This window comes from Carex rostrata, chromosome 2 (genome assembly GCF_964058835.1).
Source record: "Carex rostrata chromosome 2, lpCarRost1.2, whole genome shotgun sequence".
NCBI classification, from domain to species: domain Eukaryota; kingdom Viridiplantae; phylum Streptophyta; class Magnoliopsida; order Poales; family Cyperaceae; genus Carex; species Carex rostrata.
The window spans coordinates 8,729,696-8,742,641 of record NC_135919.1 but is presented as its reverse complement, the minus strand read 5'-3'; the positions used below and the strand labels follow the sequence as shown (position 1 = coordinate 8,742,641).

Genomic DNA, 12,946 nt, shown 5'->3' with positions numbered 1-12,946 from the left:
TCCCCATCTGATATGAGCAATATATATATTTTTTATTTTTTTAATAGAGGATCAAATCCCTCTTAATCATAAAGCTAACTAGTGATGACTTTCTAATATATATATGTAGCCTCCTGCAAGTATTTTAGACAACTCTGCTACATATGATTTAATTTCATTGATATTAATTAATTTACAACCGACATTTTCTTAAACTTGATATATGAAGATTATATATTTGAGTGACTAATCCTAACTAACAAAATGACTATTCCAATATAAAAAAAATATATAGCCTCTTGAACTGAGAAAATGATTTTTCTGAACAAAATCATTAAAAATTGTCCTTTTCTTCAAAATTTTAAACTAAATGTATTACTAGCAGAGATTCTTCTGTAGCTCCCATTTTCCTTTTCTATAACTGCAAATTTGCAATACATGATCTGTTATATCCAATTTATCTTCAGCTTTTTTAACGTCTCATGGTTGCTTAATTTGCGGAAGGAAATTTTGGTTAGACATCTATTTGAAGATGAGGGTTCAAATGCACCATCATTTTGATGCTCCAATATGCTCCACATGTGTTATCTTCATTTTTGAAGTTCGAACAGTTGATCCGAACTGTTCAACATGATATTCATAATAAAATATGCTTGGAGACCAAATTTTATATTTTTTTAGATAGGTACAATATGACTTTATTGGATGATCCAGAATCTCCTTAAATATTTGATTTTGTGTCTATCTTAAAAAATAGTGTAAAAATATAAAATTTGGTCTCCAAGCATATTTTATTATGAAGATCACGTTGAATGGTTCGGATCGACCGTTCGGACTTTGAAAATGGAGATAACAGATATGGAGTATATTGGAGCACCAAAATGATAGTGTATTTGAACCCTCCTCCTATTTGAATAGATGAATAATTAATAGAAAAGAAATAGAAAAAACCAAAAAAAAAAAAAAAAATGAACACGCCCGGTGGGACTCGAACCCACAATCGCCTGATTAGAAGTCAGACGCCTTATCCATTAGGCCACGGGCGCTTTATTGTTTGTTCAAAGGATTTATCTTTATTTAATATAAATTAATCTAACTGGAAGACTGCAACACGTCGAAGTGGATTCGGGTTTTAACTTCCAATTCGGCCCATTAACCGACTAACACCTCTTCGCCTGATTTCCTCCTCGACAACAACCAAAACTTCAGCCTCTCTCCTTCGTCGGAAATTGAACTGGCGATACCTAGACACGGTACAATTTTTTGTTAAACCAGGAGTAACAGAGAGAAAGAAAGAATGAGGTACGCGACACTGATGTTGCGGAGGTCAGGTCTACGGGAGCTGTTCTTTGCGCAGCGTAGGGGTTTACACTCGTCTCGGATTCTCTCCTCTGTGAGCTTCGCTTTTCTTTCTCTTTCGCATTTATGCTTATATTTTGCACTGTAGTCTGGAAAAAGTAGTGCAAATTGCATATATAAACTACGTGTGGTGGTTGCAGGAAGAGGGATTGAAATGCGATGGTGCGAAAACTGAGAAAAATCAAGAAGAGTGTGATGTGGCTATTGTTGGTGGAGGCATGGTCGGGCTTGCTCTCGCTTCCTCTTTGTGTAGGTTTTTTTAATTTCACTTTAATTCTGTTTTATAAAGTACCAGTCTGTGGACTGTTCCAGCTGGTATTGTACCGCTGGCTTAATACCTTACTCATCTGAAAATGTATTTTTAAATTTCAATCCGGACCGTCAGATCAGAATCCGAGCCAATCCGGTCCAGGTCTGTCTGTTCTTCAGTACCAGTCTGTACCAGTTCCAGCTGGTATGGTACCGCTGGCTTAATACCTTACTCATCTGAAAATGAATTTTTAAATTTCAATCCGGACCATCAGATCAGAATCCAAGCATGTAATGCATGGGCCGTTTTAAGATTCGTGCTAGTATATAACGAACGGACTGGTTTCGAACTCACAAATTACATGTTACCTCGGGTGATTTGAATTCATGAGATTCACTGTTTGATATTTATATTTGTCCAAAGAACCATTGTTAAGTTTGTGTGTAATCTATGTACCGGCTGGTTTCTACCTGCACCTGTTACCTTTGCTGAGCGATAGACTACCGAATGAAAATCGGGTCTTGAATTGGTAGTCCAAGTAAAATTGACTCAGTGGAGAATTAGAAGTTAGAATGCACCTGTCATTATGAGACGAAGTGAGGCTATGGCACAATGTATAGTGCAAATTGGTCTGTACTGCGGATCATTATTTTCGTTTTCAAAATCCAAATAGTCGATCTAAAATGTTCAATGTAATTTTCATATGAAAATTTCATATGTACTTGTTTTACTATTTTTTTGGATATGTTAAAAATCACTAGTTTTGAATGGTCTACAATCTTTAGATCAAGTGATTTTCGATCTATCTAAAAAAGTAGTAAAAAAATTCTAGAAAATGTAAAATATAGTCTCACATTTTCATATGGAGATCAAGTTGAACAGTTCAGATTGATTGCTTGGACTTTGAAAATGGAGATATTGATCAAGGAAATGAAAATCGATATCTACCACATCTAGATGCTGCAAAAAGAGTGACTTAGTGCGTGCAAGTCTTAGGATGGTATGGTCCAATATGCGCTATGCATAGTACCGTAGCCTCACTCATCTGTCAATGTTTGCTAAGAGAACAGGAATATAATCTAATTACCTTCCTTTTTTTCTTTTTCTTATTTTAACAAGCTAGTATGTCTTTGACAAAGCATCTAAGGGTAGCAGTAATAGATGATAACCCTTTCTTGGCTTCAAAAGGCTATTTAAAAAGGGATCAAATGCCCGATTCTAGAGTTAGTACGGTCACTCCAGCTACTATCAACCTTTTCAAGGGTAAGAACGTAATTTTCAAAGTTGTATTAGTAACCTCTAATCACTCTACTCATTTGAAGAACATTATTTAATTCTTGAACAGAGATTGATGCATGGGAGCATGTTCTACACCAGAGGCATGCTTTCTTTGACCAAATGCAGGTTAATACTTCTGTAAAAATTATGCAATTATCCTCACATTATTTGCCTACATAATTGTATTTATTATTTTAACTACACTGATATTTCAGGTGTGGGATTACACTGGTTTGGGGTACACTAGATATAATGCTAGAGATGTGGGAAAAGAATACCTTGGGTAATTTAGAAACTTCTCCTTTTTCATAAATCCAGAATTTTCAATTCTTGCATTCTATTTTTTCTGGATTTTCTGAAAGTGCTCAATTTTTTTTTTAATATCAATGCGGATTTAGGTGTGTTGTGGAGAACAAAGTGCTTTGCAACTCTCTTCTTTTATCTTTACAGGTCTTAACCATTTCTTTCCCTTAATTTTTTTTTTTCTATCATTGTTTTTTCTACTTTTTTACTGTGAGGTTTGTTTCCCCATCTGAGGTTGAATTTATGCAATTTTTGCTAAATCGGAGGTTATTCAAGCTTTGAGGTGAACAATACTGTACAGTATTTACCATATTCGCCAGGTCTTCTAATGCCATGTAAATACAATCTTGGTTGTTTGTAGAATTAAAAATTATTTAAGAAGTGCACTGGAGATTTAATTTATCTAATTTTAATTATTATTACTGCTTTCTATTTGTTTGCATTAGAAGAAGGAAGGCTTTGAGAATATGATACACCCCACTAGATTGGTATCACTGACTCTACCGTCAGAAGTAAACCACAGTAAATTTGCAAAGTTAAATTTGACTGATGGAGAAACTCTGCATGCAAAATTGGTGGTATGTTCGTTTGTTTCTTCCTTTAACTATATGCTTTCTCTTACTGTTTCTTCCTTTGTTGACAAATAATTTGATGAATAAATGAACAAATAAACAAAACTAAATCCAAAACAGTTGAAGTTGTCCTTAAAAGTGCAATCCCAAATGAAATCAATCAATCATGGATCAGCGTACCTACTATTAGTAAATTTCTAAGGGATGTGTATGAAAATAGTTCCACCTAACCTATCCATCGTATATTTAATTTCAGGTGGGGGCTGACGGGTCAAACTCGCGTGTCAGAGAAGCGGCTGGTATAAAAACTACTGGCTGGAATTACCCCCAGAGTGCCATAATTTGCACAGTTGAACACTCTTCACAAAATCACTGTGCATGGCAAAGGTTAAATGTATTGTCCACGCTTCATAAAAACTAAATAAAGCAGCAAAATGTTGATTCATCAATAAAACTCAAAAGAGCTTACAGAAAGAGGCATTCACAGAATACAAAAGGGAACTAGATTTATTGAGTTGAAAGTTAGATTCTCTGTATGACATGGTATTAGTTAAATGTTGGTAACCATATTTTCTCGCATACGTAACCATAACCATTTTGCAATTCAATATTTTTTAATATTTACAAATGCAACCTTGCATGTCTCATATTTGTGGTCAACCCTAATGCCTGTTTCAGTTATATAGCAATTCACTTAAGTTTGATATTGGATTTTATGTGCAAATATCAAGAAAATTTTGGGGGTCTTAGTTGAAAATTTTGCAGATTTGTTTTATATCAAGTATTAACCGATGAAACTCAATGCTTATTAAATTTTACTGATAAGATTCGCAATCTTGCATTGCAAAGGTTTCTCCCTGCAGGCCCCATTGCGCTTCTCCCAATTGGTGACAACTACAGCAATATTGTGTGGACCATGTCCCCGGACCAAGCTACACAGCATAAATCCATGGACAAAGATAAATTTGTAAACTCTGTGAACCATGCATTGAATAATGGCTATGGGCCGCACCCTGAGTCGAACAGCTTGAGTAATTTACTTGACTCTATTGCTGGTACAGCGATGTCCACAAAAGAAAAATTTGAGGTACCGCCTAGGGTTTTGGGGGTGGTGTCAAATATAATGGCATTTCCTCTGGGGCTGAAACATGCAAATAGCTATGCCGTAAAAAACGTAGTTCTAGTGGGTGATGCTGCTCATACTGTCCACCCTCTAGCAGGTCAAGGTGTGAATCTAGGGTTTGGTGACGTGTCGGATCTGGCAAGGGTTTTAGCTGAAGGTGTCTCAGTCGGTGCTGATATCAGCCAGGTATATGTTTTAATATATGAGACCATAGTCTTTTATAATATTCTAGTTTGTTAAACATTATGTTTTTATCTTCTGTATCCTTCTGGAGTATTTTTGAACATGCATTTAATTCGTCTTTTCATAATATTTCATAAGAAAAATTAAAATTTATATCTGCTCTGTAATGTTACTCGAAGAAGTTCATATGCCCATCTGGAAAATATCAAATATATCTTGTGCATATAGTTCCATTTTTCTAATTTTATTTCTATAACCAGAAGATGATGTTCTTTCCTTATCTAAGGTCTGATACCAAACCAGGAATAAAGGAAGGGTTTAAGAAAAATTTCTTATAATTTAGTAGTACCCAAATTTATCCTGTGCCTTGCAAAAACCTACAGGGAATTACAATATAAACCTATATATAATATAGAGTGAGGCTATGGTATCATGCATAGCGCAGATTGGTCTGTACTATAGATTAATATCTTCGTTTTTAAAGTCCAAACGGTCAATCTGAACCGTTCAACATGATCTCCATATGAAAATGTACATGAAAACTAAATTTTACATTTTTTTTACAATTTTTTTATACAGGTAGAAAATCACTACTATTAATGATCTAGAATCTTTATATTAAGTGATTTTATACTTATCTAAAAAAATAGTAAAAAAATAAAAAAAAAATGTAAATTTCAGTGTACAAGTACATTTTCATATGTATCATGTTGAACGGCGACCGTTTGGACTTTATCCGTAGTATGAATCAATATGCGCTATATGCATAGTACTGTCGCATCACTTCCCATATATAATATATAAATTTATGCATTGTTGCACAAGAGTTTGCCTCTTTTAAAATTGAACCCACTATTTGCTTTGTAACAGCTAACATTGCTGAAGAAATATGAGAGGCAGAGAAAGACATCAAACATACCTATGATGGCAGTTCTTGATGGTTTTCAAAGGGCTTACTCGGTCGATTTCTGGCCTCTTAATATTTTACGGGCAACGGGTTTTCACGCAGCCCAATATATCCTGCCATTAAAGAAGAATATTATCTCTTATGCAATGGGAGATCAAAAGTTCCCCCTTTTTTCTTAAAACAAAATTGTTCAGTAGTACCTATACTACTTTTAATCCAGATGAATTTATAGCAAATCACAGTTATTAGATTATATCTTTGTTTTACTGTATAAATACTTGTTTTTTAGTCCCCATCGGTCCTAAACAGAGAATAATAATATTTTTATGTGTTCATGTTTTCATTTGTACTTGTATACAACTCTTAGTTTAGTAATTTACCATTTAGCTTTTTTTTTTATCCTTCTATTTGTACTTCTTTTCGGTTTCTTTTCTCTTTTGTTCCGTGTTTCATTTCCCAAACCCAGCATATACCAGAACATGTATGACCAAACCCGAGATGTATTCGGAGTCGGATGTACATAAATTTTAAAGGTAGTAATATATTTAACCTATGCTTCCTATTTGTAGTTTTGTACAAGTTCAAAGGAGTGAGGATATGGTAATATGCATATTACGTATCCGTTCTTGCTATGGATCAATATATTTATTTTCAAAATTCAAAACAGTTGTTTCAAACCATTAAATATGATCTTCTGAAAATGTAAATGCATTTTGATACCATTTTTTTTTTAGAAACCATTAAATATGATCTTCTGAAAATGTAAATGCATTTTGATACCATTTTTTTTTAGAAACCATTAAATATGATCTTCTGAAAATGTAAATGCATTTTGATACCATTTTTTTTTTTTACTTTTTATTAGATAGGTCAAAAAAATTTGGACTATCTGAAAGTAGTGATTTTTTTATCTATTAAAAATAATAGTAAATAAATTCTAAAATATTGTAAGTATATTTTATGAGGAGGGTTCAAATGCACTCAAATTTTTGTGCACCCAAATGCACCCTATATTTCAAATCTTTTCTCTCCGTTTTCAAAGTCTGAATAGTCAATTCGAACCGTTAGATGCGATCTATATATTAAGATGTGCTTGGAGACCAAATTTTATATTTTTTGGAATTTTTTTACTATTTATTAAGTCCCTTTGAAAATCGCTGATTTTATATTTTCTGGACCATTGGATCAGCGATTTTCAAAGGGGCTTAATAAATAGTAAAAAAATTCCAAAAAATGTAAAATTTGGTCTCCAAGCACATCTTAATATATAGATCGCATCTAACGGTTCAGATTGACTATTCGGACTTTGAAAACGGAGAAAAGGGATAGGGTGCATTTGGGTGCACAAAAATTTGGGTGCATTTAAACCCTCCTCATATTTTATATGTTGATCATGTTTAACTATCCGGATCAACTTTTTGAAAATAAATATATGAATTCATAGTAATATGGACCAATCCGTAAAATACATATTACCATAGCCTCACTCGATCAAAAGATCAATAAGGTGATTAAAATGTAAAATTTGGATCCGTCATTTGGACTTTGAATGTGTGATTTATAGTCCAATGCACAAGGGTGTTCATGCAATGCAATGCACCATAGCCCATCTCATATATATATATATATATATATATAGAGAGAGAGAGAGGAGGGATCAAGTTACAACAATTTTTGAGTTACAACAAGCATTTTTTTCATTTTCAAAGTCCAAATTGTCGATCCAAACCGTTAGATGTGATCTCTACAATAAAATGTGCTTGGAGACCAAATTTTATATTTTTGGAATTTTTTTACTATTTATTAAGATGGGTACAAAATTCAATGGTATGAATTTGACTAGTTTTTGTACCCATCTTAATAAATAGTAAAAAAAATCCAAAAAATATAAAATTTGGTCTCCAAGCACATTTTATTGTAGAGATCACATCTAACGGTTTGGATCGACAATTTGGACTTTGAAAATGGACAAAATGCTTGTTGTAACTTGTTGTAACTCAAAAATTGTTGTAACTTGACCCCTCCTCATAATATATATATATATATATATATTATGAGGAGGGGTCAAGTTACAACAAGTTACAACAAGCATTTTGTTCTCGACTTTTCAAAATCCAAACGGTCGATCCGAACTGTTCATCTTGTTCTCCATATTAATATGTGCTTGGAGACCAAATTTTATATTTCTCTGAATTTTTTTACTATTTATTAAGTATTTTACAAAATTGTTGATCCAACGGTGGCTTAACAAAACAGTAACATCAGCAGCCACCGTTGGATCAATAATTTTGTAAAATACTTAATAAATAGTAAACAAATTCATAAAAATGTAAAATTTGGTCTCCAAGCACATATTAATATAGAGAATAAGATGAACGATTGGGATCAACCGTTTGAATTTTGAAAAGTCGAATTTGGACCGTATGTATTTCGGCCCATATACATTCAAATGCGCATTAGTCTCTCTCTCTCTATATATATATATGAGTAGAACTAGGGTGCTCTTAAGCTCACCAAAGGTTTGGTAAGCTTAACTCTAAAACTCATCAAATCAATTTCAAATGAAGAAACCGAACCGTTGAAACCCGCATACCTTACGTGTGATGCATCTACATGTGAAATTTTTAAACATTCGAATTAATTTAGTATAAAGTCAAGCGGTCAAAATTAGAAGGTTAATAAATTAATTTTAGTGCATTCATTTTTGAACGTTTTTTGACCGCTTGACTTTATACTAAATTAATTCGAATGTTTAAAAATTTCACATGTAGATGCATCACACGTAAGGTAGGCGGGTTTCAACGGTTCGGATTCGTCATTTGAAATCAATTTAATTAGTTTTAGAGTTAAGCTCACCAAAACTTTGGTGAGCTTAAGAGCACCCTAATTCTACTATATATATATATATATATATATATAGGGCATGGCTAAATTGCCACTGGTAGCATTTCTGCCGGCGGTGCTGCCACCATTTTTTTTATTTTCTGATGTCCAAACAACAAATCCAAACCGTTAGATGTTTAATCTATATTATAATCTACTTGGAGACCACATTTTACATTTTTTGGAATTTTTTTACTATTTATTAAGCTGGTTTGAAAACTGCTGATTTCAGTAAATTTTTGCAGCATTGAAATCAGCGGTTTTCAAACCAGCTTAATAAATAGTAAAAAAATTCCAAAAAATATAAAATTTGGTCTCCAAGTAGATTATAGTATAGATTAAACATCTAACGGTTTGGATTTGTTGTTTGGACATCAGAAAATAAAAAAAAACGGCGGTAACACCGCCGGCAAAAATGCTGCTGGCAGCAAATTAGCCGTGCCCTATATATATATATATATACTAGTATCATGCACGTGCGTTGCAACGGGGACATATTATAAGAAAAAAGATATGTTTATAAAAAATATAACAATGAAAATAATAATTATCGAAAAATTAAGAGATATGTTAACAGAGAATTTATATGATTTTGTATTTTTTAATTAACTTGAATCGTAATCTTTGATAATAATTTGATGATGTGATGATTCTTTAATTTTAAGTACCAATGGTATCAAATAATAGTTCGATTCGAATCTAATATCAAATATCGTACAACAATACAATATCGACATATAATATGATGTCAAAAAAACATAATTAAAAGTGATATCGCCTGTATATATAGAATATATACACACACACATTATAAGAGAAATATATACACACACGTTCCAATTTATATTCTTCTTTGTTTCCAATTTAGAATATATATATATACACACACACACGCACACACACACACACACACATTGATATATTCTATATTGAAAATATATTTTAAATTGCCCACAACAATATATATAGAAACAAAGAAAGAGAAATAAGAAAATAAAAAAAGATTGATTTCCATTGTGATCTGTATAGAAACGAAGAAGAATGAAACAAAGAAATAAGAAAATAGAAGGTGGAGTCTGCTCAATTGAAAAGGAGAAATATGGAAACAAAGAAATAAGAAAACAGAGAAATATATCGCTAAATTTTAGAGTCTGTTCAATTTTAATTGTAATGTATCGTGTGACAGTACATGTGGTGAGTGTTGGGTTTCGGGGTAACCAAAACCCGTTTAGGCTTAAACTGCGGAAAGAACGTAAAACAAAAATTTTACTTCTAACTTAAGCCAAGGATTAAACGGGCTATGTCAGGAAACTTTCCAAGGCGGTCCACCTTCAGTATTCCTTTGGCATCAAAACCTAATTTAATCCTTTTACAGATCTACTCCATGATTGATTTCTAAAACTTTAATCTACTTACCAATTAAATAGATTAATATAACATATTTATACCTTGTTTCCAAATCACAGTTGGAATGCAGACCGAGCGAGTAGAGCTACATCACGGGAATGATTCTCCTCGGAGCACCAAACGTATGGTGCCTCTATAGGTTATCCACCAGGACTAACCAGAGAGCAGTTTATTTCTTTTGCCAGAAATACCGTAAACCGCGAAATTATGCAAAAACACTATTCACGAGGAAAAGACGAAAACCCGTAAACACGAATTTTCAGCTACTCAGTTTCACAAGTAAGCAAAACTGACATACCGCGAAATTCGGGAAAACACTATTCACCGATCCCGTAAATATACTTCACAACAACCCGCAAGATTATACGTCAACTACGTATAACTTTCTTTTCTCAACCGAAACACTATTTGGCAGAGAAACCGAGAAAGAGAGAAAATACCGATTCGTTTCGACACGAAACGATACGAGTGAATTAGTGGTTTTTCTCTCTACATGCACCCCTCTATTTATAGGCTTTTGAGGAGGTTCGCAAAAAACCAAAATACCCCTCAACATATGCCTATTTACAAGATATGCCATTGAATGGATAAGGATGATGACATGTCATATGGATAAGATCGATGACGTGTCATGTGGATAAGGATGACAATAGTGGTTTGCTAACGGGTAGGGTATGGGTACCTCGGGTATACCCGGGTCGGGTAGTCGGGTAGGACGGGTAGTCGGATAGACGGGTACGGGTAGGTCGGGTAGGTTTTTAAAAGAGTGTACCCTACCCGTTTCAAACCCGTGCCCGTCTCGGGTAACGGGTAGTCGAGTAGGGCGGGTAGGGTACGGGTATTTTATTTTATTTTTTTGTTTTTTTCGTTTTTTAATATTGTTTTTTCTGTTTTTTAGTTTTTTTTTTTTTTTCTGTTTTTAATACTATTTTTTTTTGCGACAAAATAATTTTGAATTTTGAATTTAAAAAAAACGGGTAAACGGGTAAAGTTGGTCGGGTAAACGGGTGCGGGTACGGGTAAAACAGGTGCGGGTAGGCGAGTTTCGGGTACGGGTAAGACGGGTACGGGTTGGGCGGGTTTTTTTTCCGAATCCTTGAGTCCGGTCCGTCTCAAACCCGTACCCGTGTACCCGTTTACCCGCCTATACCCGGGCACGGGTACGGGTACCTCGGGTAACGGGTACGGGTCGGGTAAAACGGGTCATACCCGTTCGAGTTTTAGCAATTGTCTAGATGACATGTGAAAAGACCAAAATGCCCTCGGCCCGAATACAAATAATATTCATATAATTATTCTGAACAATTATATTTCTTGCGGTTGTTGTTTCGGTAATTTATACAACGTGTCCTGCACATTTATAAATTAACCGGTTAACTTTTATACAACTGTCACACACGTTTATAAATTAACCAATATTTTTGCTTGTTATTTTTACATAACATTTATAATTTAATTATAACACGTATAATTAATTATAATCAATCACAATAAGATTCTCCGATTAACTCCTATATGGTGTGACCCGATAGGATCTGTGTTATGTTGGTAAATAGAATTAAAACTGTTTTAACTTCTATAATCATGAGAGGCATCTGGCAAAACGCATCATGACCATCCAATTACACAGATGATGCTGTACAGTACAATATCACGATCCAGTAAACAATTTACTTGTGTCTGTTCTTCTGTCTCATAGCTATCAGATTAGTTTCAAGGTAGGTGTGTGTCATCCTTGTAAACTTAATCTTTTCTTGATCTTGAGCAGATTATCAAATATGATTACTCTTGTAATCATACCGCGCGCTGATAATCTTACTCTATCAAGGGGCCCAGTGATGCTATAGCTTGTATAGAGATACGAGGGACAATAGTACTTTTGGTAAACCATCACTACCTCAGCTAAGCCATGTATACCGAAGAGCTACCGTTATAACTGCATTTTACCGACAGCGTTTGATAACAATCACACATATACATTTCTTAGTAGGAAAGATGAATATCTCATACTTTAGAACTTAACACTGAATGAAAACATTAATGACACGAACACAATTCCGTATAATGTTTCATTCGGGGTCTGTCAGATATCATGTTCCTGGAACATATATCTATGTGATTAAAATGACAACTCCTTGTCTATGGTCTGTAAAACTTGACCATCATTTAATCCACATACTAACCTTACAGCAGTAATTAGTGTTCCTGCTAATTACCTTGGTCAGTGACCTTTTAAGAGTATATATCATCTATATTATGGAGTTTCACAATTTCAGTCATGAACTCGAAATGATCCATAAATGCAATAATACTCAAGGCAACAAAATGATATTAATCATCCAATTCATGAACAAAGCTTTATATATAATCAATTATCGTATTATTGATTTCTAGATTATTACACTAATAGTGAGTATGTTTTTAACTAAATTTAGACTTCTATACATAAATCAAATGTATTTAATCAAAAGAAGACAAATAATGTACTTGGAGGGTTGAGATTAAATCCGATGTTTCATCTTTCAACCGTAGCCGTTGGCGGATCGGACACCCAACGTGCTTAATAATGGAATGGAGATATATATAATGTGATATAATAGGAATCTTGAAAACATCAAGAGTAGCTAAAGTATTGGAAATAGAGTGAGACTATACGGTAATATAGTGCATTTTGGTCCGTACTATAGATGTATATCTTTATT

At 33.7% G+C, this 12,946-nt stretch overlaps 1 protein-coding gene and 1 non-coding gene across 4 annotated transcripts; one reads left to right on the top strand and one right to left on the bottom strand.

Annotated features, from left to right (window-relative positions):
* Positions 1–952: 952 nt before the first annotated feature.
* TRNAR-UCU (transfer RNA arginine (anticodon UCU)) lies at positions 953–1,025 on the bottom strand. Its single transcript has one exon. It is a non-coding gene; the product is annotated as a tRNA-Arg (tRNA).
* Positions 1,026–1,143: 118 nt separating this feature from the next.
* LOC144573010 (uncharacterized) lies at positions 1,144–6,361 on the top strand. Of its 3 annotated transcripts, none has more exons than XM_078322680.1 (10): positions 1,144–1,372; positions 1,479–1,587; positions 2,708–2,851; positions 2,934–2,992; positions 3,082–3,149; positions 3,265–3,316; positions 3,619–3,747; positions 3,998–4,128; positions 4,591–5,050; positions 5,918–6,361. In XM_078322680.1, the coding sequence occupies exons 1-10, from the start codon at positions 1,277–1,279 to the stop codon at positions 6,131–6,133; spliced, it is 1,464 nt and encodes a 487-aa protein (XP_078178806.1). In that variant the 5' UTR covers positions 1,144–1,276; the 3' UTR covers positions 6,134–6,361. The 3 variants fall into 3 exon arrangements, with proteins under 3 accessions (XP_078178806.1, XP_078178801.1, XP_078178815.1); XM_078322675.1 differs by having other exon boundaries at positions 3,616–3,747; XM_078322689.1 differs by having other exon boundaries at positions 1,273–1,372; positions 2,712–2,851; positions 3,616–3,747.
* The last annotated feature ends 6,585 nt before the right edge of the window (positions 6,362–12,946 follow it).

Excerpts from the sequence above, each read along its gene's own strand:
- LOC144573010 (XM_078322675.1), top strand. The coding sequence starts at position 1,277 with ATGAGGTACGCGACACTGATGTTGCGGAGGTCAGGTCTACGGGAGCTG. Across the intron at positions 3,150-3,264 it reads GTGGGAAAAGAATACCTTGG|GTGTGTTGTGGAGAACAAAG; the intron begins GTAATTTAGAAA and ends ATGCGGATTTAG. Across the intron at positions 3,748-3,997 it reads CTCTGCATGCAAAATTGGTG|GTGGGGGCTGACGGGTCAAA; the intron begins GTATGTTCGTTT and ends ATTTAATTTCAG.